Source organism: Paraphaeosphaeria sporulosa (assembly GCF_001642045.1).
Source record: "Paraphaeosphaeria sporulosa strain AP3s5-JAC2a unplaced genomic scaffold CC84scaffold_3, whole genome shotgun sequence".
Lineage (NCBI taxonomy): Eukaryota > Fungi > Ascomycota > Dothideomycetes > Pleosporales > Didymosphaeriaceae > Paraphaeosphaeria > Paraphaeosphaeria sporulosa.
The window spans coordinates 2,999,087-3,021,517 of NW_017253362.1; the positions used below are offsets into that span (position 1 = coordinate 2,999,087).

General features: G+C 52.8%; 10 protein-coding genes across 10 annotated transcripts; 7 read left to right on the plus strand and 3 right to left on the minus strand.

The window, feature by feature from the left end:
• Nucleotides 1–11: 11 nt before the first annotated feature.
• CC84DRAFT_1162780 (uncharacterized protein) lies at nucleotides 12–3,461 on the minus strand. The gene has a single exon (XM_018178096.1). It carries the CDS (start codon nucleotides 2,976–2,978, stop codon nucleotides 339–341), a length of 2,640 nt encoding a protein of 879 aa, XP_018039338.1. The 5' UTR covers nucleotides 2,979–3,461; the 3' UTR covers nucleotides 12–338.
• Nucleotides 3,462–4,012: 551 nt separating this feature from the next.
• Nucleotides 4,013–5,383, plus strand: CC84DRAFT_1162781 (Ribulose-phosphate 3-epimerase). Its single transcript, XM_018178097.1, has 3 exons — nucleotides 4,013–4,241; nucleotides 4,292–4,678; nucleotides 5,022–5,383. The coding sequence occupies exons 1-3, from the start codon at nucleotides 4,137–4,139 to the stop codon at nucleotides 5,286–5,288; spliced, it is 759 nt and encodes a 252-aa protein (XP_018039339.1). The 5' UTR covers nucleotides 4,013–4,136; the 3' UTR covers nucleotides 5,289–5,383.
• A 275-nt stretch (nucleotides 5,384–5,658) lies between these two features.
• CC84DRAFT_1162783 (U6 snRNA-associated Sm-like protein LSm2) lies at nucleotides 5,659–6,411 on the plus strand. Its single transcript, XM_018178098.1, has 3 exons — nucleotides 5,659–5,688; nucleotides 5,828–5,975; nucleotides 6,049–6,411. Exons 1-3 carry the CDS (start codon nucleotides 5,675–5,677, stop codon nucleotides 6,181–6,183), a joined length of 297 nt encoding a protein of 98 aa, XP_018039340.1. The 5' UTR covers nucleotides 5,659–5,674; the 3' UTR covers nucleotides 6,184–6,411.
• Nucleotides 6,412–6,747: 336 nt separating this feature from the next.
• CC84DRAFT_1240745 (uncharacterized protein) lies at nucleotides 6,748–8,282 on the plus strand (the record flags this gene model as incomplete). Its single annotated transcript, XM_018184032.1, has 3 exons — nucleotides 6,748–7,202; nucleotides 7,351–7,653; nucleotides 7,705–8,282. Exons 1-3 carry the CDS (start codon nucleotides 6,971–6,973, stop codon nucleotides 8,280–8,282), a joined length of 1,113 nt encoding a protein of 370 aa, XP_018039341.1. The 5' UTR covers nucleotides 6,748–6,970.
• Nucleotides 8,283–8,987: 705 nt separating this feature from the next.
• Nucleotides 8,988–9,973, plus strand: CC84DRAFT_1174363 (uncharacterized protein; the record flags this gene model as incomplete). Its single annotated transcript, XM_018180091.1, has 2 exons — nucleotides 8,988–9,500; nucleotides 9,554–9,973. 2 exons carry the CDS (start codon nucleotides 8,988–8,990, stop codon nucleotides 9,971–9,973), a joined length of 933 nt encoding a protein of 310 aa, XP_018039342.1.
• Nucleotides 9,974–11,830: 1,857 nt separating this feature from the next.
• On the plus strand, nucleotides 11,831–12,913 carry CC84DRAFT_1142076 (HET-domain-containing protein; the record flags this gene model as incomplete). Its single annotated transcript, XM_018176348.1, has 2 exons — nucleotides 11,831–12,232; nucleotides 12,266–12,913. Coding segments are annotated over exons 1-2 (1,026 nt in total), but the record flags the coding sequence as incomplete, so codon positions are not given.
• Nucleotides 12,914–13,477: 564 nt separating this feature from the next.
• Nucleotides 13,478–15,396, plus strand: CC84DRAFT_1142077 (alpha/beta-hydrolase). Its single transcript, XM_018176349.1, has 2 exons — nucleotides 13,478–14,603; nucleotides 14,656–15,396. The coding sequence occupies exons 1-2, from the start codon at nucleotides 13,584–13,586 to the stop codon at nucleotides 15,274–15,276; spliced, it is 1,641 nt and encodes a 546-aa protein (XP_018039344.1). The 5' UTR covers nucleotides 13,478–13,583; the 3' UTR covers nucleotides 15,277–15,396.
• A 95-nt stretch (nucleotides 15,397–15,491) lies between these two features.
• CC84DRAFT_1257717 (uncharacterized protein) lies at nucleotides 15,492–17,602 on the minus strand (the record flags this gene model as incomplete). The annotated part of the gene is made up of 3 exons (XM_018184758.1): nucleotides 15,492–16,144; nucleotides 16,191–17,014; nucleotides 17,067–17,602. 3 exons carry the CDS (start codon nucleotides 17,600–17,602, stop codon nucleotides 15,492–15,494), a joined length of 2,013 nt encoding a protein of 670 aa, XP_018039345.1.
• A 1,382-nt stretch (nucleotides 17,603–18,984) lies between these two features.
• CC84DRAFT_1215434 (uncharacterized protein) lies at nucleotides 18,985–19,794 on the minus strand (the record flags this gene model as incomplete). The annotated part of the gene is made up of 2 exons (XM_018182720.1): nucleotides 18,985–19,528; nucleotides 19,583–19,794. The coding sequence occupies 2 exons, from the start codon at nucleotides 19,792–19,794 to the stop codon at nucleotides 18,985–18,987; spliced, it is 756 nt and encodes a 251-aa protein (XP_018039346.1).
• A 1,271-nt stretch (nucleotides 19,795–21,065) lies between these two features.
• On the plus strand, nucleotides 21,066–22,366 carry CC84DRAFT_1115860 (glycoside hydrolase). Its single transcript, XM_018175438.1, has 4 exons — nucleotides 21,066–21,193; nucleotides 21,241–21,265; nucleotides 21,314–21,566; nucleotides 21,615–22,366. Exons 1-4 carry the CDS (start codon nucleotides 21,087–21,089, stop codon nucleotides 22,295–22,297), a joined length of 1,068 nt encoding a protein of 355 aa, XP_018039347.1. The 5' UTR covers nucleotides 21,066–21,086; the 3' UTR covers nucleotides 22,298–22,366.
• The last annotated feature ends 65 nt before the right edge of the window (nucleotides 22,367–22,431 follow it).

Here is a 22,431-nt window from a genome sequence, read left to right on the forward strand (position 1 = left end):
CTGATGCCGTTTCCCCATGTGCGCATGTCAATCTCATTGCTGCTGAACTATGTCTCTGTTGGCGATGCATCGCGGATTGCAAAGATACGCGATCCCTCACCATCGACTGAGCTATTTACTACCCAGCACCAACAAAAGAAACGCACACCACCACGGTACCGTCCTCTATGCCGCACATCTCCTAATGTCGCTATGCATACAAGAGGGTATCGACCTCAACCACCCCACCCAGACCCAAGACTCAAAGCAAGCCGACAAACACCATGCTAAAGTGCGAAGACCTTATAAACCAAGCCAAATTGAACACATGCCACCCTCTTTCCACACGGTGAGGATATCTACTTCCTTGCGAAACCGGTCAGATACCGCCACCCGCTGCCTGCCTCTGCACCTTCCTCAAGCACCTGCACTACTCCCTCCAATAATCTCTCTTCCTCCTTCCCCATCTCAACCTGCAGCCTCAACATCCACTTCTCCCAATACCAACTCCCGACGATTCCCGTCATCATCGCCGCATCTACAGTGGTACCCCACACCGGGGCCTCCGACTCCACGACCTCGCCCTCGGGACTGATACTCCGCTCCGTAGCCGCCTTGGCAGGCAGTACGGGAAGCGTGTCTTTCCAGTTCGCCGCCGTCTTGCCCATAGGAAGAACCATCCACGTCCTGTGCACTTCGCGGAAGCCAGCCTTGCGAAGACGCGGCAGGAAGGACTTTGTGGGCGCGGCGTCGTACCCGCGAGTCTTGAGGTTGAAGCCGAACTCGACACCAAGGGCTTGCGCGTGGCGCCCCGCATGAATAATGTCTGCGTCGAGGAGTGAGAACTCGAGGATGCCGCCGGGTTTGAGGCACCGGAAGCACTCTTTTAGACACAGGTCGTACTCGTCCAGTGAGCGGCCAAGGGGCTTGTCGGTCTTGAGGAGCTCGTGGAGAGTGCGGGCAGAGACGACGTCGAAGTGACCGCTAGGGAATGGCAGCGTCCAGAGGTTGGGCACCGTCGTTTGCTTGTGATTGGATGGGCCGGTGACGTTGGAAGTCAGGTTGTTGCCGGCAGTGTAGACAGTCGTAACGGTTGCGTAGGGGTAGTCGTAGGCTACATCCCATGCCCAATCGTTGGTTGCCACGCCGCCCACATCAAGAATCTTGGGTACACTGGTCCGGCGGACAAGCCGTGCAGCATATTTGCTGAGCAGCCTTCCTCCGTTGAGTTGTCGAAGTGCTTGGAGGACCCAACATATTGGCAGCATTTGGTCGAGGGCTTGACGCTCCATCTGAGCGCGGGCGATGCGCTCTTTCAACACAGTCGGGTCGTTGACGTAGAACTCCGAGACAGGTCGTGGCGGAGCTGGCCGTACTGGGTTGGTGAGTTCGAACTTGCCCAGCAGCTGGTCCTGGTGGGACTTCGGGTTGCATCGCCTGTGGACATGCATCGCCTCTGCACGGGTCTGACGATGGATGTAGACGTCCATCCTTCGAGTTCGCTGTCGAAGGAACTCAAAGCCCTGGACGTACGTGATGATTTTCTTTGGCTCTTCCTCTTCTGTGGGCGACTTGAGCGGCTCTTCAGCGAATTTGACTGACTTCTTGATTGCCTTATCGATTGAATTACCACGGCTGTGTGTACCGGTGGACAGACTGGGTGAGCCGATGATGTCCATGTCTCGGAGTGCAGCTTGTAACTCTTCTTGCTCCTCTAGCCAATGGCCTGTGCGTTCGATGTTGGCGGATGAAAGCTTCTGCAGCTCCACATGGTAATTCTCGTTGTACTGAAAAATCGTCTTAGCTGGGTGGATCTCAGAGACTTCCACTGCTTCTTCAGCTTCAACAAGCATGACAGGTCTTGAGGTCGGTAGACCGTCATTGTAGCCGTCAAGTGTCGAGCCTGCCAATGTAATGGCACGCTGGGCAATAGGACTTCGCTTGAATGCCCATGGCAATGAGTAGAATTTCTCGGCCGTAGAAGTGTTTGGAATGGACTCGTCACGTTTCGGTAGGCTCCAAGTATGCCGAGCAGTAGACTGGAGTGACGAGAAGAACCCACCAGGCGAAGGCACTGAAAGTGCTGACACCGGTGTGTTGCCAGACGAAGTCTGCACGATACCGGAGGGAATCCTCAGGTTCAGCATGGGACGAACCTCTCTCATCTCACCTTCACTACCATCGTTCCCGCGCGATGGCGATCGCTCTGGTGATGAACCTCTTGACGAATCTCGTGACCGAGACAGGTGACGTAGGGTCTCCAATGCTTGGTTGTCCAGCTGTACAGGCGCCCATGAGTCCACACTACCGATACTTTCGCGCTTGTGGGTCTCGGGCGTGGAAGGGCAGCTCAGCTTGTCCATCTCTTCTGAAGTCAGACTTCCGTCCAGGGAGGGGGCGGCCGAGCGGGCCGGTACCGATAGGTTATGCGACGTGATCAATGACAAGGCTTGTTTCGATGGAGTGAGCAGTTGAGATGGCGTATGTGGTTGCGCTGATATCGCGCTCTTGAGCTTCTCTATTGTCGGCCAAGCGGAAGGCGAGGGGATGATGAGGGAAGGATAGCGACTGCGACTTGTGCGCGCAATCTTCTTGACCGAAGCTGATGCATGCAGAGGTACTTCTGCTTCGTCGTCTGTGATGTCGTACAGCGAGTCGAAGTCACTGTCTGCCCTGCTTGCGCGGTACGAGGCAGGGTACGTTGAGGAGGGGTAGGCATATCTAGGCGACGGGACAGGTGACGGCTTCATCATCTCGAGCAGTGGTGCAGGTGCCTTTGGAAGAGCAAAGTCCCGGCAACTCTTAGGGGAGTCGGCACTGGGCTGATATGTCGAGGTGGTGGAAAACCTTGGCGTGAAGTAGTACCGTGGGATGGTTGAGTCGTCATCGACGACATTAAGAGTGTGTCTCTCGTCCAGCGGAGACACGGGGTATTGAGCGAAGTCGGCAGTGCCAATGGCTGCAGATGCGTACACTGCAGTGGGAAGTATCTCTGGCATATTGTATATTGGGCTGATGTGAGCTCCGCCTCGTGCTAAAATTAAAGAATTTGTATACTGGGAATCCGAACTTGGGTCTTGGGGGCGGTCAAAAGATAAACTATTAACAGGGAAGGAATGCAGATGGAATTAGTGGGCAATAACCCTGGCTGATCAACAGCTCGGTGATAGAAATGAAGCGCTTCGGTCGACGAAGCTGCGGCGTGGTAGGGAGCTCGGGAGGGAGGGAGAAGAAGATGCCAGAGAACAACGGCACCGCGAGCGCGCGCCGAGCAATAGTATGTATAATTCGCGCGTAGCCGCGCCCGCGTCGACAGACATATTGGCCAACAGGTAGTGGCGTTCGCGGACGCGATGCTGGTCCCGCCTGTCCACTCGCAAAGCGGCCACCATGTGGGTGGAGAGGCGATAGCGGCTCAAGGACGGCCACGACAGTGCGGCCGCATCTTCTCGTTCGTGGTTGGCCAGCGTGCGGTGCAACGCTGTACATGCGAACATGGGCAGTCTCCAGGGTGGTCACGCTTTTGGACGCGGGCGCCTCTGGGGGCTGGATGACTGGTCGTTAGGCGAAGGCGGATTGGACGGATGTTTGTTAAGCGCCCGCCGTGGTATTTTTGGGTCCACTCGCAAGCATCGAATCTCGTGACAGCCCAATCGCCATGCCGCACGGCGTAGCACAGCATAGTCGCCGATGAACTCGATGGAGAAGGCGTTCGTAGCTCGCAGGCTTGGTTTTCAGTCATCGTCTGTCAGGATGCGGCGAGGCTCGCGAGCGCTCGGCATCTGGCTCCGTGTGCCATGACCGAAATGCACCCCGCCACAACTTGAGGCACAGAGACAGTCAGGGTAAGAACGGAGATTGATGGCATCTATGTTTGTACCGTCCATGATACTTCGCAGAGGGCCGCGAAACAGGCGCAGAAACGGAACAATGAATGAGCACGGTGTTTGCGGTGCGCATGAAGAGCTTCGAAACAGGCGCGGGGCAGGCCATCGGTAGTGGGGTCGGCGTGACGCCGCATCGAGCTCGTTATGTCAACACCACGCAGCCAGGCCGAATAATCACACTTTTGTTTCCCACGCCGTCCAGTCGCCATTGAGTTTCCCACGTCATCAGCGAATCTCGATACAGCTCCATCCTCGCACAGAGCCGCCGCCATGTCGCCGCCCGCCATCATCGCGCCTTCCATTCTGTCCGCCGACTTCGCAGAGCTGGGCAAAGCATGCTCTGACACCATCCACCAGGGCGCCGATTGGCTCCATGTTTGTCTCCTGAGCTCTCGCGTGCGTAGAGCGGCCCTGACGCGTTCCAGGTAGACATCATGGACGGCCACTTTGTCCCGAACATGACCTTTGGCGCCCCAGTCGTTACCAAGATCCGCTCCCACGTCGAACGTCCTGCTGCCGCCCATGGCCGCGGCACCTTCGACTGCCACATGATGATTGCCGAGCCCAAGCGGTGGGTCCGCGACTTCAAGAAGGCCGGCTGCGATCTGTACTGCTTCCACTATGAGGCCGCCGTCGATTCGACTGCCGCCGACTCCCCCTCGGGCACCTCCTCCGCGAAGACCTCGCCCAAGGAGCTGATCAAATTCATACATGGTGAAGGTCTGCAGGCTGGCATCGCGATAAAGCCAGGGACTCCTGTAGATGTGCTCTGGGAGATTCTGGACAATCCTGTCAAGGAGGAAGTACCTGACGTAAGTAAAATCGCTCTGCATTTACCTCCCTTTCAATGGCCATAAGAATTTCGGTACATACCATGTGTTTCGGGCTGCGTGGTCTAGAAAGCGGTTGTCGGCCTTGGCCCATACGGCTGGATACGACCGTTCAGTCAGCCAGCGCTTAAGCATGCAAACATTGCACCTCGAACGCTTCGCTACCCTCTCAAGCCCTACAAAGGGGGAGTACTTCCGACATCCATTACGACTTTGCAGCTAGCCAACGCCGATCCTGGCTCACGATGACTCTTCTACCCGTCGGCGTTTCGTTCTATCATTGCATCATTGCAGGATCACAAACAGCTTGGCTAACATTCGACAGATGGTCCTCGTCATGACCGTCGAGCCCGGCTTCGGCGGCCAATCGTTCATGGCCGACCAGCTTCCTAAGGTTACAGCGCTCCGCCAGAAATATCCTAACATGCACATTGAGGTGGACGGCGGCTTGTCTGAGAAGACTATCGACCAGGCAGCAGACGCCGGCGCTAACGTTATCGTTGCAGGAAGCGCTGTATTCGGGGCAGCTGACCCAGGACAAGTCATCAAGAAGCTCAGGGAGGCAGTCGACTCGAGAAGAGGCAAGCTATGAGAGGTGTATATTGTAGATCGATATGTATGTAAACGCCGCCTATGAATTGATGAGGAGAGATAGACAAAAGTAGTTGGGAATCAACAACCTGCATCACTTAAAGATGGGTAGTGCCAAAAGCCGCTGCGAGTATAAGTACAAACTTGGGACCACAATAAGTGGTTGCAACTTATAATGGAACCATCCTAGGTAGAGCGCGTTAGTTACCATCGAACGTGCCCATGAAAGAGCGAGCACGTGATGTCGGTTAAAATCCGGAGAGGCAAGCGCGACCCCACGCGGTCTGAGCGCGACCTGCAGCCCCGAGCTTCGCGATATTGACGACCGTTTCGACGTCAGCACATCCACGATTGCGCTTGCGCCCACTCTACTCCCTTGTTGCAAACATGCTGTTCTTCAGGTAAGTCAACAAATGCCGGCTTGCTTTGCGCAACGATCTGGTCCCTCGGAAACTGCGCCATCCAACGTAGCCAGCGAACGACAAGACGCCGAGAAGACAACCCTTAAGAAGCGCAAACGCTGACAGTTACTGCGCATAGCTTTTTCAAGACGCTCGTTGACTCCGAGATCACTGTCGAACTCAAGAACGAAGTGTGCATACGCGGGACGCTGAAGAGCGTGGATCAGTATCTGAACATCAAGTTGGACAATGCAGAGGCAACAGACGAGCTCAGGTGGCCACATCTGGTACGCTTCGTTAGGCCCTCGCAATTTGGGAATTAGTGGGCGCAAGGGTGGCAATCGTGCTAACTATGCGCAGTGCTCCACCAAAGACATGTTCATTCGAGGCTCCGTCGTTCGATACGTACACCTGCCCAGCGGTGCCGTCGACACAGCATTACTAGAGGATGCGACCAGGAGAGAGGCCGAATCGGCAAAGAACAAGGCGAAGTGAGATGTTGATGGTACTTGGATAAACTAGCGTAAGTCATGGCGTCCGCCGCCTGGCAACAAAGAAGAAAGACAGAAGCAGAGAATCGACACTACCAATGACTGGATTTGAGCAGTCAGGGAAGAAGAGCGAACCGTGGTCACACCACTATCACTCGCCATAAAGAGTGATGACGGCCAAGTGTCGACGCCTCAGTTGAGCATGAAATATACCCAATGAACAATAGTCGCTTTTGGACGTAATCATTCGCTGTGCCTTCACGCTGCTGTATCTTGCTCGTCTTTTTTCTTTCTCTGGCTGGGCGGATCGTCCGGACAATACCGACATGTTCCAGACGTGTTGTCTTGGATCCACATATCCTGGGCTGTTGCTACGGTCTGAGCGTGAGACACGGGGCTCCGGATCACTGTCCAGTAACCAGTTAGAACTCCTTTCCTTTCAGCACAACCGTAATCTGCATCATAACGTTACTTTTCATGTCGAGAATATGTAGAGCTGAGATCTCGTCACAGCCCGCGACGAGCGCTTGGTATGGACCCTTTGCGGGCCATCTCAGCCACTGTGGTCCCATGATGATGATCACCACTGAAGTTTACTGTTTGGCTCTGAAGGTGCCGGAGAGAACCTTTCTTGTCACATGTGTGACCCGGCATGCCGGGCATAGGAATAGCGTTTGCAACGAACAGATCATGGTCTGCTATCATTCGGCGCGAGCCATGACTATCCCTTATAATGATAAGAGGTATTTCCAGGTGCTTAGTCCCATCATCCTGCATATTACGCTTACTTTATGGATCCGGGCATATATTTGTGCCGTCCACCCCTCCACTTTTCCTCAACTCGAGATTTCCAACTAGTGCTTCACACACTCTCTGAGCAGCAGCGCGACCAACGCAGCATCACAATCATGGAAGCAACGGTATACTTTGGTGTCACTCATACCGCTGCCATACCTTCAACACTGATTACGAGCTTCACAAATGGAGGAGGCGTAGCCTTGGGCGGCAGAGACAGGCGTGACAGTAAGTGGTGATAGTACGCATTCCAAGTGCTCTGTTGACATTATCGACACGCAGTGTTGACAAAACAACCATCTCTCCTTCAAGGTTAACATTCTCTTCATTGCCGTTGGTTGCGCGCCTCAGGCTGACTCGTGTTACGCGAATACAGTGAGAAAGCTGGTCACCATCTCCGGCTCAGTCGTCATCCTCGGCGACCACGAGACCATTCTACCAAGCGGTTGGGTTACTGTCATTGACATACCGTCGCAACACAATTCTCAAGGTGTCCTGCCCGACAATCCGGTTCTTCGTATCAGCATCCCCGCTATCTCGACCCCAGCAGAACTCGTTCAGACTTCTATAACTCCACTTATTACCCCAAGTCCAGTCCTGAATGCAACACCTCACCTTGGAGTCGAGCCTAATCTTAGCGACTCTGCCGGTCCTTGTCCTATCAATACTGCTCTGCTGGGTATTTCCATTACTTGAAAACGGCAACTACTCCGTACTAAACTAGCCACAGATCAGCAACAGTCATCCTACGAGGACTGCCAGAGAACGATTGAACCAGGTGGAAGATGTTGTATACCTGGTGTACCAGATCCATCAGATCTCCCCAGCAAAACGACTACGAGCACTCCAGTCTCAGCGCCCGCTTCTCCAACCAACACCTTATCGTCTTCATTAATGAACTCATCAACATCCCTTCCCACACCGACAAAACCGCCCATCTCGTCCACCTTGCCGCATACATCCTCCATTCCACTCTCCTCAGCTCCCGCATCCGGCCTCACCCCCGTGCCAACAGAGGTTATACCCCCCAAGCGCAAGACACCCATCCTCCCCATCCTCATTCCATGTTCCCTCGCGGCCGTCGGTATCGTCGCCTTTGGTATCTGGTGTACCGTCTGGCGCAGCGGCAAGCCACGTCACCCATCGTCGCCACCCGTTGCCATAGCACCTAGGGTGATCAATGGACAGAATGTGTTTGAAGCGGGCAACTTCGCGGGGGCGGAAGCGTTTGAGAAGGGCATTGAGGAGATGGCGAGTAAGGAAAAAGCGAGTGATGAGGAAAGGGGCAAATGGAAACCCGGAGGATAGCGGAAGTACAGGGAGAGTGGAACGGGCAGTGGGCTTTTGGGTGCGTGAGACAAGTGCAGTAAGAGGGTATAGGAATCTGTGGAGATGTCTTGTTAGGGAGTAATACGTGGGAGAGATAAAAAGGCGGATTCGGAGGGGTCTTGCTCGAAGCATACTGGGCGGGCCGAGCAATGGTGGACGCTGTTGAGTGGTTGTCGTTCTGTTGAAGTGAGTTTCACTCACATCGTATTATTAGTGGTTAAATTAGCTTTATTAGTCTTCTTCCAAGTAGAATACCTTTCAGCATTGAGGACAGACTCAATACCTGTTTCTATGGTTTGTTGCGCGCTTGTTCCGCTCATATCGCTTTACCACAGGAGCGTTAGAATAAATAACGACATGTGCCCCAATTCTTCCATTCGCGACCGCAACAATTCTTCGCCGCCGATATCGAATAGCTCCCGAGGCCCAGCTCCTTCCACTGGCTTGTCCTGTTGGCAGCGCACGAGCAGCGCGTTTGCCCCTCATCTTGCCAGCGGTCGATGAACGAAGGTGCGGGTCTCCCATTCACTTTCATATTTTAATTTGCGTCTCTTCGCGGCAACGCCTCGCTTAGTAACGGCTACATAAACTATCACACGCCCCAACTATTTTCTTCTTGTGTCTCTGCGTGGTTTCCACCTAACGTCCCCGCTACACCGCGAAACTCAGCACTCAGTGTCCAGCATGACCATTATATCTGGCCTCACCGTTATCACCGCTCCCGGTCCTACGATTTCAAGACCGCAGCCATGTTGGTGGATGTCAACTCCATCCGTCGAGAAAAACTGTTTGCTCACCGGACACACTACAGTAACTCCTACTCCTGTGGTTTTCCCGACGCCCTCCATAATTCCATCTTCGACGACTCTATCAATCTCGACTTACGGCCCAGCTTCGCCGACAGGATCGATCGACGTGGTATGGCCGTCGTCCGGCTGCGATGGGTTCATTGTCAACGAAACATGTGTCCCGTGGCAGTACTGGCTGGATATGTACAACGAAGCGTTCCCACCGACGGGCTGGCCGAAGCCGCAGGCCAGTGTCGTGTTCCAGACGCCGGACCTCGACATTCGCGGACCGAACGCCTGGTGTAATGGATTCGTGATCAACAATTTCTGTCTGCGGGTGGCGGATGTGTTAGCCATGCTCGGGGATAGGTTTACGAGGACGTCGAGTGCGTTGACAACGGCTACTGCTGTGTGTTGTCGCTTTCTGCTCTATTGGTAGTTGCATTGTTGATTCATCTGCAGAGCGACCCTGCACTCGCCCCAGCTCCACACAATTCCAACCCAAAGCTCGGTTTTATCGCCATCCCGATCATCGTCATCCTCGTAACTGTCATCGGCGGAACCTTCTTCTGGCGCCGACGGGCGCCGAAGAAAGCTTCCCCTCCCGCGGGCCCTCCCCCGCCGATCGATTCGAATCCGATTGCCAACATCGCGCAACTTTATGGGCCACCATATCCCGACGTCGAGCAAGATCCACGCCCATCTATGTACGAACGGAGGTCGCAGGGAGGCAGGTACTTGCGGAATGGGGTTAAGATCTTCGATGTAAGACACGCGAACAGGGAGAGGCAGAAGGAGATGACGAGAAGGGGCCAGGAAATAGAGCAGGGACCGAGTAGTCTGGTAAGGAAGGAGTGGTGGGACAAAGATCTTCTGTTCTGAGGGTAGGGCTGGGAATGAAGACAGAGAGGAGAAGTAGAGTTATAGTTTACGAAGCGGTGAATAATGTCGCTGCGGTACGTTCTTAATAGCGAGGAGGAGCCTTGCTGGCTTCATGGGATCAATGAGACACTTCTAATAGGTAGTCCTTTCCCTGACTCACACGTAACCTACCGATGCATCGAAGCTACGGCGAAATTATGGATCAGCAAATATGTTCCGGTGTAGCCCAACTCGTACTATCATTCTCTCATAGTGAGTACTCAACATATATCAAAAGTAACGACCCTGTGTACGTGACATAGAGCGCGATGTCTTTCTGCATGAATGAGACCCCTATTGAATCGTCACGCGCGCCCCTCGCCCCTGCAGACGATTCAAAAACATCAAATTCAAAATCTCGATTGACACTTTGTACGAACTCTTTGCAATCTTGGCAAGTACTGCTGTTGCTTGTTATAATTGCTTATCACATGGTGACGGGTGGCTCGTTTCTGCTCAGTTCTATGAGGTTTTCTTGTCGTTTCCTTTTTACAACTAACTCTCAGGGTTTTTTCTTATATTTCCTGATCGCAGTCACAAAAGAGTCTGACTAGAGACTCACCAACTCTTCGTGTGTAATGTACAACTCTAGGTCCAGCGTAGAGACTTCCTCTATTACGTCAGGAGCAAAGTCGGTAACACTGAACCACTCATAGCCTTGAACCTCTCTATCGTGTATAGCTCTCAATTTAAGTCACATACCCCTTGCCACGCTGGAAATATCGTCCGCCCCATTTTTGGAAAATTGTCCAGCTCATGAAACGACGTTTTACCTCTAGGTCAGACACTGTATGACGAGGTGTGAAAACATGCCTGTCGATAAAGTAGGCGATCAGGGTTTTTCCCACGTGACAAATATCGTATATTTCAGGATCATCTTAATCGAAGTGAGATAGGATGTGTCCAGTCTACTTGGACAAGATAAGAAACCTGCTCGGCGCATGAGTGTCTGCCTTCTTCGTTAGGGTTAACCCTTCGGGGCATCAACCACTAGTAGCCCGCACTCGTGTGAATGTCCCTCCTCTGTCAAGATATGCAGAATTTGAGCTTGAGATAGTCATTTCCGAGGAAATCAAATGGTCAAACCGGCAGTCGTGTCGCTTGGGGGATCCGCTCCATTTTGTACATCATCCGTGCTCAAGCCGATGTCCACAAAGAAGGCCACCGCTTTGTCAATCTCGTATTTTATTAGACTGGTTTGTTCATCGAATGGGAATCTAAGTTGATAAAAGCCCCCAGGAGCACACCTTGAGTGTCGCCATTTTCTCACATAATGCGCTTTGACGATACAGGACGGCACACTACGGGCATCTGACTTCAACAAGCGACATGTTCCAGCGACTCACGCCAATATAAGGGCAATGGTCCGGCTCGTCAGAGAATATTGAACATCTGATGATGATGAAACAGTATCTGTGCTATTAGTAGGGTGTCAACTATTCAAACATCAAGGGCGCACAATAGCTTACATATACGTGCAGCGTAGCTTGCAGTGACAAACAGTATCATGCGCAGGTATGGGCTTCAACGGACCTAGTATACTTGCCATTCTGATTATCATCTCGCTGTTCATGAAGTATGTGTACTCTCATGTTGACTACTACATTATTTGTTTTTTTATGCAATGACTAGAAGTCTCCTTCCATCATTCACTTGGAACTTTTGTTTCACCACACAAGTGTATATTCAACACGAAGCGGTTACGATTGACCCTTCCAAGGTTCTCGCTTAGGTACGTGATGAAGAGGCCGCCCGCACATACCCTCTCTGGTGCGTCCACAGCCGGAACACGTCACAAACCCGCCTCCTCCACTATCACCTATACATTCCCAACGAAAGTATGTCGAGCTATTTTGATAAGCCACAGTTTGAAGAACTGAAAGAACGTATGGATCGAATCGAAGAGAGACTGGAAGATCACTATACAGACCTGAATCAGCGCATGACTCGGATCGATCTAGCTCTCCAAAAGATAATGGACCATCTGCATGTGGGTAGTGATCAAGACCAGGCTCACGCTGCACGCACAGCTCCCGCGTTGACAAAGACCGAGGCAGCGCCCACCGAAACTGCCCATGTCGTACTAGACGGGCCGTACCCTTACACCGCTCTGGATCCGACCAAATCCCAGATACGAATTCTAGAGCTGTACTCGGCGCCCAGCTCTGCGGACACGCTTTTTGCGTCTCTAAAGACTATAGACTTAGCAGAGCCACCTGTGTCTGCTATCAAACGTCCGGAACAACTTGGAAGCACATTTACAGCATTGTCGTATTGTTGGGGTCCTCCAATCATGGATCACTTCATCGTTGTAGACAATTACCAAGTCCCAATTACAAAAAGCCTTGATTCAGCGCTGCGATACCTCAGAGACTTCTACACCGATGGCATATCCGTGTGGGAAAAGTACCTCTGGATTGATCAATTGTGCATCAACCAAAGCGATCTTGACGAGAGAAGTAGTCAGGTCTCGCTCATGAGGCGCATATACAAAAAAGCCGAAAATGTCCATGTCTGGCTTGGCGACGAGTCAGACACCAGTTCGAAAGCAATTGATTTGCTGACCATCCTGGGGGCGCCACCGGAGAATGCTCCTGGAGAGGCGATTCAATATCTTTCACTTAGCGAGGCTGACGTTAAGCTTAATTGGATAGCTCTTGGCTCATTTTTCACACGGCCGTGGTTCGAGCGAGTGTGGATAAGACAAGAGATTGCTCTCCACGAAAAGGTCTTGCTCTCATGCGGCAACAAAACTCTCGACATAGCTGTGCTCGAGCCTGCATTACTCATGATCGATCATGTCAAAAGCATGGGATATGACAGTGCTTCTTTGAGTACAGGGCATACATATAAACCTGGACAACTTCCCTGGGACTACCACCCTTCGAAGTTGATACAGTTGAGAAAGGCTACAGGGAGTGGTGCTCATTGGGTGCAGCTGGGTCAGCTTATCCAGGATGTGAGGGGTTGCGAGGCAACGGATACACGCGATATGGTGTTCTCTATTATTGGCATGGCTGACCCAGGGGCTTTCACGATCATGCCTGATTATCGAGGAGATCTCCGAAGCATCTACATAACAGCTGCAAAACATGCATTGTGTGAAGAGAAAGATCTAGACATACTCGCCGTTTGCCAAAATCCGCGGAGGAGGCATGGTCTACCATCTTGGGTACCTAATTTAGCCGATCGCTGGAACTACTTACCTTTCGATGCTCAACGCATTAAGAACGCGATAACTTCCACTTCCGCCGCCGAGGTATACATCCAAACTGGGGCAAAATGGATAACAGTTATGCGGACGTGCAGGTACAAGGCGACATTCTTATATTGAAGGGCGAATTCATTTTGTTGTCGCTTGTTCCTCCTCAAAGTTCAAGCGTAGGGCCCCACATGTATTAGCGCGAGGTCTACCCTCGGCTTAGGGACACGACTACCTACCCACGTGGCGCTTACCCTTCTATCCTCTCAGCTCACCGTACCACTGCCTTGGAATCCCCGGCCATTCACCTGGATTTAGGGTTCTCCGTCTCACCAACGCCACCACGCCGATCGCATTATTTGTTGTAGAATGGCGGCAGATACACTGCACCACCCCACATTAAAATGTGCTATACGCGGCAAACCGTCAACTTCAACAGTGCAATTTCGGAACCTCAAATACGCAACGATACCTGGAAGATGGGAGGACTCGGTGATCAATGAGGAATTGAGCAGCAATACAGATGGCGTATATGATGCAACTCAGCTCGGCCCATCCTGTCCCTTCAACCGCGCGGCGCAGGCATGGGATCTCACTCTCGTCGGGGACGTCATTATGCCAATGGAAGGGGGAATCCAAGAACCCATGGACGAATTTTCATGTCTGCAACTTAACGTCACCGTACCGAAGACCCATCTTGAAAACGCGGCTCGAGGCGAGCAACTACCCGTGTTCGTCTGGGTGCACGGTGGCGGCTTGAGCTTCGGCAGCAACAACTGGCCCCAATACGACCTTACGCGGTTCGTGGAGCGCAGCGTGGAGATTGGAAAGCCAGTTATCAGCGTCGCGATCAACTACCGCGTCGGAATTTTGGGCTTTCTGGCGAGCAAGGAGTTAGATATCGATGGCAACTTTGGATACAAAGATCAGGTATTGGCGTTTCAATGGATCAAGAAACATATCGCCGGCTTTGGTGGCGATCCGAATCGGATCACAGCCTCGGGAGAGTCTGCTGGTGCAATCTCGCTGTCGACGCTGCTCTGCGTGGATACTGGGGGCGAAGCACTGTTCGAGAAAGTTGTGATTATGAGCGGAGACGCGACTTTACGGAAGTCAAGAGTCAGGTCCTGGCACGACATGATGTACCAAGACCAGCTAAAGCTGCTTGGCCTTGACCAGGTGGAGGTAGAGAAGAGGAAGACACAACTTAGAGAACTGGATCCTATGGAGATGGTCAACAAGCTCCCAATAGCACAGCATTACTGCGCCTGTGTCGATGGCAAGTTCCTAAAAGAAAATATTTCATTGGAACTAATGTCCGATGGCTCGCGAGAGTTGCACAAGCCGACTTGGTGCAAAGAATTTGTGATTGGCGACGTCCGGCACGATGTAAGTGTGCTGAGCCCACTGCTCTTCTCAAATTTGTCTAACTGACTTGCAGGGCACCATCCTTCACGGAAGAGTCCTCGCTCTCCCCAACGCTTTCGAAAACTTGAAAGCTTCCTGTGCAAAGCATCTTACCGAGTCCGAGACCAACACCCTCCTAGCCGCATACAGCCTGCCTGCCTCTACTCCGGAACAGGAACGCCGCAGCCTCATCGACCTGATTTCTGACTTGCGCTTCTACATTCCTACCCTTGCTGCTCACTCAGGATGGAAGTCCGCTTTTCCTGCCGAGCGCAGCTTCAGATATCATTTTCACGTGCCTAATCCAGTGAAGGGTGAATTCACGGGGCTTGCTTCCCACGAATTCGACGTGGCCTTGCTCCTCCAGAACTACGCGGAACACTTGGACAAGGCGACGAATAAGGCAGGAACGCAAATGACCGACCATTGGATCAAGTTTGTGACTGGTGAGCCTTGGGGGGAGTCCGGACAGATAGTTGTCATCGGCGCACACGAGATTACTCAGATGAGTGAGGAGCAGTACGATCGCGACTACCGAGCGGGTAACGGGAAAGTGCTTCAGAGTCTGTGGTTGGACAAGTGCTTCAGAGTTGCAGAGGGCTGGCAGGGCGTACGCGCTGAAATTGAAGAGAACGGCACAAACAGCAGGATATAACTGTATAGTTGCAATCCTCAAGTGACGGATCAAACGTGATTAACATAGCGAAAGCTTGAGGGGTACAGGTGGACATATATTGAAGTAATTGCAGCAAACGCACATATCTTCTAACGGCAGATAATCGAATTAACGAAGCAACAGTGATTGATATCATGCCTCGTATCTTGAATTGAGTACTGGGAGAACACTTGCGAATGAAATCAATAGGTAAACTAGCCCACTATACTACTAAAATACCTCTTCCGCATCTCTTTCGCCTCCGCGAACCTGAACCTCGCATCATAAACCGCAAAAGTAGACCCACCAGTCTCCGTCCGCTTAAAACCAATTCTTTTCACATCGACCCCCTCATTTCCGCTCTTCTCCGCGAAAAGCGCATCATCCGCGTTGGCAGACTGCTCAAACTTCTCGCGATCGAAAAGCGCCGCTGCGAGCCCGGCCACCCCCAACCTCATCTGCGTTTGATGCACATCCGGACTCGCAAGCCTCATAGCCCAAATCGCCAGCCCGAGTCCCAACGCTGCAAATCCCACGTTCGCAACCACCAGCGTCCACAGTGCAGCAACCGGCAGCCTCGTGACGACCTTCGAGCTCCTCACTTGGGCGGCTAGACTCGCACGACTGCTCAACTGGGATGCAAGCGGGAAAGAGTACGCTTTACTCATCCCGATCTCGAATGCACGTATGAAAGCTGACGGTGAGCTGCGAGACTCTGGCCCAGTTGATAGGTCTTGGAAGACGTTGGCGAGGGTTCCGAGAAAGCGCGTCCCAGGCATGCTAGTCATGCCCGCGATAGATCCGTTGCTGAGCGACTTTGTCAGCGACGTGATTTGCCCTCCGGCTTTTACGTATGTTATGTCCCAGACTGGATTCCGTTAATTTCCGAAGCTTTAGAGGAGGCACTCACGCACCTGTCACATTGCACACCATCAGGGCAAAAGCGCCAAGTAAGTCGTGCTTCCAGATTCTAGTATCATTACGAAACGGCTTCGGCAGCCGTTCGAAGTCTGCCTGTTGCGCGAACGGAATCTTTCGGAGGGCCAGGACCGACCATGAATTACGAAAAACCTCATCCGCGGTCTCATTTTGGATTCGTGTGAGAATATCGACATTCGAGAGACCGTCCGGGGTTTCCATGATTTTACTCAGGAACGGAGAGCTCTCTGAAGCATACTTATGGAAGTTGAGCATATTGGTCACCGTGTTATGGCTCGTCAAGTTACCGACGATGTCAATCCCGGAGCTGTTCTTGCTGCAGGAAAAAGGTACTAACATGACTGGACTTCCTTGTCCATCTGTGACATTGGTGATCGGTGGTCCAACTTCGCATCCACCCTGAGGAATAGCCGCACACGAAGTTGAGACCCCAAAGCTGGTAGCTTTGTAGTCTTCTGCTGGATCTGCGTTTGGTGGGCCGACAACAGCATACTGTACACCATTTGCGTTGGTAAAGTTCAAAGTTTCATGTTGATCTGAGACGGAGTTCTTCATGTCCTGGATTGTGGTTGCATTGGTGGGGGCGAGGGAAGTGCCGTTGTTTGCCGCTCTCTGGGCTGTGATTGCGCAACCCCAAAAGGTCTTGGGTCCAAGAGGACCGTTCTCGGGGCGATCGCGGCACCAGGGTGCGATTTCCCTACTGTATTGACGAGAAATCGACGCAACCTCTTGTACCTGGACGAGCTGGACTGCTTCTGCGGCAATGTGGAAGTATATGTCGGCAACCTGAACCAAGAGACTGTCGCCGTCAGTGGATGGACGTTTCGGCCAACGAACAAAAACCTCCGTACCTAGCAACGATACTAACAAGCAAGACTACGACACTTGTATTGAGAATAGGCGATGAACGCTTCACAGTGTCCGCTTCTTTTTCCCGGTGCCAGAACACATTCTTCACCTTCACAGTAGCCAGGTCCCACAATATCATCATCTCGGCATTGAGGACTCTCAAGAGCACGCTCATCTGATGCGGAGTTGGCAGATCGTCCTGCTCCTCCCCTTCCGAAGCCTTTAGAAGCGCAGCTGCATTCGCATACGACGCAAACGCCATAAGAAAGCCCACGAGGGCAAAGCTGACAGTCGCTGACCATGATGACACGAAAGCCAACTGTGCGGCAGGAAAGTCAATGTAGTAAAACGCGCGGGACGTGGTGTTAATGAGGCCAGACGCTGGACACAGCTCTTGCGAAGCACAGCTCGGGGTGACGACGTTGGCATAGACAATGTATAGTATGACGAGGGATGAGACGAGCATAGGCGCTGTGACGATCGAACAGTGGAGGACGATCTTCTGAGTATACCGCTCCCAAGCCAGAGTCAACTTCATGATGGCGGGTAAAGGTGCGGGTATGCGCCGCCATTCTGAATCCAGTGGAGAGACATGCTACATATACCAAACTCAGTATTAGCTCTAACTTTGGCTCTGTCACAGCATTTACAGACTTGGTGAGGTGCTCGGGTTGGAAACACGCTTTACCGTGCTACCTTCATCGCCGAAATGGCTGCAACAAAACCTCGCGTAGAGGCATACTTCATGCCTCGCGCACAGCTGTCACATCCTCCCATTCGTGGATAGATGTGTTTGTGGCTGGCGGCTAACCGGAGTGGGTGCGCTGGGGCATACCCGGTAATTGGCCGTTGCATACATGTCTCAAATGTGTAACTTGGGGGCGCAGACCCCAACATGAGGATACATCCAGGTCGGTTCCACTTATTCAAATGCCAGTAGGAAGAAGTGGGGGCACAATTCTATTGGCTTAGTGGTAGCCAATCCTAGCTGGCGCAGACCGATGGCATGTTCTATCGTCACGCCTGTGGGTCATATAATCGGAAGAGTACATCATACGTCGATGGCCGGTTAAGTTGCGCGATGTACGTCCTGGACCGACTTAAGGATTTAGCAGAGGCAGCGCCGAGGGCACGTTCGCAAGATAGCCATGTCAAGAAGTAAGGCATTAGTGGAAGATATAGTTTATCCTACGTATGTTCGAACTTTCGTTCATAGCCAAGGTGTTTGATCCTGCCCACGAGGTTACGCATGCTCGATGCAAGGCTTCGAAACGTCTGTCCAAAGTCACCTCAGCAGCTGCATGTGAAGGAATGTAAAGTTCTGCCACCTGCATGCACCATGCGTGGAAGATCAAAAGCGGCAAGACTGTAATCAGGTCACGTCACCAGATCTGTCGTGTGACGATCCGGGCTCGCGCACGACAGGGTCGACCAGTATTAGGTGCTAGCGTGTAGTGAGCTGGCTATCCACAGCACTTCGTAGGTCGGGGTGCGAGCCTTCTGCTCAAAGGTGGGTGGGCAATTACGGGACCTAAACATCCGCCCTATGCCAACACACGAATCGACAAAGAGATCGTGTTTTCTTTTGCTTGCACTGTTTTGAACGCAAGTATTTGAGCTGCCGCAAAGCTCAGACCGAAGAGAGGATCGCACAGACCAGATAGCTCATACCGAATCTTCTGGATGCACTTCATGAACCCGCAGGTCGCTTTAGCGTCCAAGTGTAGGCCCTGCGGTAATCTTAAGCTCACCCTTGGTCGCGCGAGCAGACCACCAGATTTCTTCCATGCGGGCCCTGCAGGTGATGTATCCACCGATTCATCCACAATCTTTCTTCTGCATGCACGAGGTGCAAGCAAATGGAGTATCGACAAACACGGAGCCAGGCAATGACTTATCAAGCGACTGAAGGCTTGAAGATCAGAAGCCACCGCGGCGTCCTCTTCCTCTTCCTCTACCCCGTCCTCCCTTGTTCCACCGACCTCCTTGTTTGTGTCCACCCACGTGATGAGGATTGCGCTCTTGTTGCTCACGATCTTCTCGCTCTTCTCTCTCCCGCTCGGCCTCCCTCTCCAGTCGCTCCTGCTCTAGCTGTTCGGGGCTCTTCTCCACCCGAACCTCGGGCTTCTTCAGATCGGTGGGAAACCTGGGGTGTGCGCCATGCTTGCAGGCTGGGCCTTCAGGGCAGAATCCGGCAAGATAGAAGGGGCATATGTTGGCCTTCTTGTTGTGTTTGAGTGCGCAATGCGGGCCGAGTGGACAGAAACCACGGTCGTAGTGAGGGCATGGCGGCCGCTTCGCTTCGGGGTCGATGTGAAGGTACAGACAATCGTCCCCGTTCGAGCAGGTCTGCGTGCGGGCGTAATAGGAGCATTCGGGCATGCGGCGAAGATTGTACTCGTGAAGAAACTCGCATGTTTCGCCTTTCTTGCAAAGACCTCGCAGCCAGTGCTTGCAGACCAGGCTAGTTGTAGTATTAGCGGGAACCTTTCTCTCGATAGCAGACGTGTGTGCGTACTTGTTGTATGACGAAGACACCTGGTGCTTGTCCGGGCAGCGATTACCCAGAGGGCAGTGTCCCTGCATATATGCCTTACATTGCGGGCGGTCCGGGTCCAGGCCGAAACGGTATTCCCTCCGCAAGAAGTCGCTGAAGTTGAAGTCGTATGTGGTCTTCGCCGCCTGCGCCAGGGACTGGTCCGGCGGAGTTACACTCTGGGCGTCCGCCATGGTTGAGCTGTCGCGCGACGCTCAGAGACGGTGGCCGAGGCTTTATCTTGGTAGCCCTGGCAGCGTGCGCCTTGAGAAAAGCCAGTAGTGGTGAAGCACGCCGACTCCTTTCGTGTTGTGGTGAGGATGCGCAGCTCTGGTAAGCTTGTGGTTATGTGCACTCTCTAGCGCGGACGTGCCAAGACATATCACGTGTGGAGCACAGCTGCCAGTCGGTTCTTCCCGCGTGCGCTAGCTCCACGGATCGCCTTCCCATGCATGCAATGCAACGGCTCGAGAAAGACCGCATCGGACCTTTGCCTCCGAGTATGGAATAGCAATCTCGCCAGTAATGGCATCGCCCTCACTGTCGCCAATGCCGTCAGCTTCCCTTCGTGTAACCAAGACGCTCATCGCCAACGCCACACTAGCAAGCGGTGAGGGGAAGCAGGGCAGGCCATTTGATGTCACAGGCCTTGTCGTCCGCTCATCAAATCATTAGTGTCCTCTGGCAGTCAGCCTTTCCAGCCACCAGCGAGTGGCACGGCAGGCCACCCCGCGTCTGAAGGACCAGTGGCGATTTTTGACACAGCTCGAATCCAATCCTCCAAACCTTAAGCCCGCAGCTCTGGGTGTACTGTGTATGCAGGCATGTCAGGACTGCACCCGCGGCTCGCATACCACCCTATCAGAGGACGCTCGATCAGCAATGACCACGGTTCCATCGCAAGCAGTCGTCAACACATGCAAACAAGCCGTGCAGATCGTTTTCAGGATCAAGTATCCGAATTATCTCAAGGATTACTATACTATCTATCCAATCATTATCTCGTTGTACCTCTCACCGTAATATCGATCAGGACTTCCTCATGCACCAAGTCGGTCCGTTTGAGAATAAGCATATCCACTTTCACAGCACAGGGAAGTCCCAGACGACTCATCTGTCTGGATCAGACACTTTTGGATAAGCGTAGGAGCCTTCACAAGATGTGTCGCCAATGATAGCTGTTTCTGGCTATGCTCGCATTTGTAGTACGGCCATAATGCGAGGACAGCCGTGTCACGAACCAGGTGCCATACCCCAGATTCGTACTACCAACAACACGATCGCAGATGGAGCATTCCCGCTCGATCGTGTTTAAAAACGATCCATAATCTTGCGATCATCGTCTGTTTCAAGTCTATACTCTGACATGCAAGCGTACCCAGGTAGAACCGCAACTAACAACGCTAGACCCACCGACATGAGCCGAGCTCCCGTGCCTGTACCCTACTTTGACCACAACATCATTTTCTCGCAACCTCCAGGGAGAATGTACTTCAATGCGGTTTACTACCCCAATTGGCGGATATACCGCAACCAGCCACCTGCGTCACTCAACTTCGACGTTATCTCCCACGTCTTCTATGCTTTTGCTTGGTGGGCACCTTCCCCGCATTCACAGTTGCTCTGCTGACTAGTTCAAGGGTAAAGCCAGACGGCACGGTATATGTATGATGTGCCTTACCTGAAAGCAGATTGCTCGACTAATGTACACAGCTTAGCGATGAATGGGCAGATTCCCAGATCCAGGTGCCCGGCGCGGAGGGCATCCCAGAAACCACGGGGTGTCTGAACTCGTTTGCCCTCATCAAAAAGAGGTACAACCGTCTCCGAGTCGTCTTATCTGTGGGTGGAGGCGGCAAGGGAAGTGAGCCGTTCGCTGAAGTTGCCCGCCACTCGACTAGCCGTGACCGGTTTGCACAAACGGCATTGGCATTGGTGCAGCAATTCGGAATCGACGGCATCGACAGTATGTCCCCCTTAACTCATACCATCCATCAAATTAACTCGTCATCAGTCGACTGGGAACACCCCTCAGATGCACAACAAGGCGCAGACTACATCCAGCTGCTGGCCACTCTCAGAGCGTATCTACCCGGACCCCAATACACGCTGACATCGGCGCTGCCCGCCGGCGAATGGGCTCTTCAGCACATCAATCTTGCCCACGCGGCCCATTATCTGGACATGATCAACTTGATGTCGTACGATTTCTCGGGATCATGGGTGAAGAAGTGCGGACATCATGCACAACTCTACACTCCACAGGTGCCGCATTCCCCGGATGCGGCAATCTCCTGTCATTCGGCTGTGTCGTACATGGTACGGCAGGGTGTCCCGCAGAATAAGATTCTTTTGGGCGTGCCTGCATATGGACGCTCGTTCACTGGGACTAAAGGCATCGGACACTCGTACAATGGTCATGCAGGAGAGGAGGGCACATTTGAGTACCAAGACCTGCCTCGACCAGGCGCGACGGAGTACGTAGACGAGCAGATTGGTGCAGCGTACTGCGTGGGCGGGGATGGAGGGTTCGTTACCTACGACACCCCGCGTACGGTCCAGATGAAAGCAGGATATGTGCGGCAAAATGGACTGGCTGGTCTGTTCTATTGGACGGGAACTGGAGATGTGAGTGGGCATACAAGGAAGGACAGGAGCTTGGTGTATAACGGGTTCTTGGGGCTATTTCCGCAATAGAGTACCTGAGTTAGCTGGGGCGCAGCAGGATTCAAAGCGCATCTATAGCAAGAAGGTGGAAGAACACGGGCAATATAAAAGCACACTGCTACAGAAAACTACAACAGCTCCCTAGTTCTACGCATCCTTCCGCA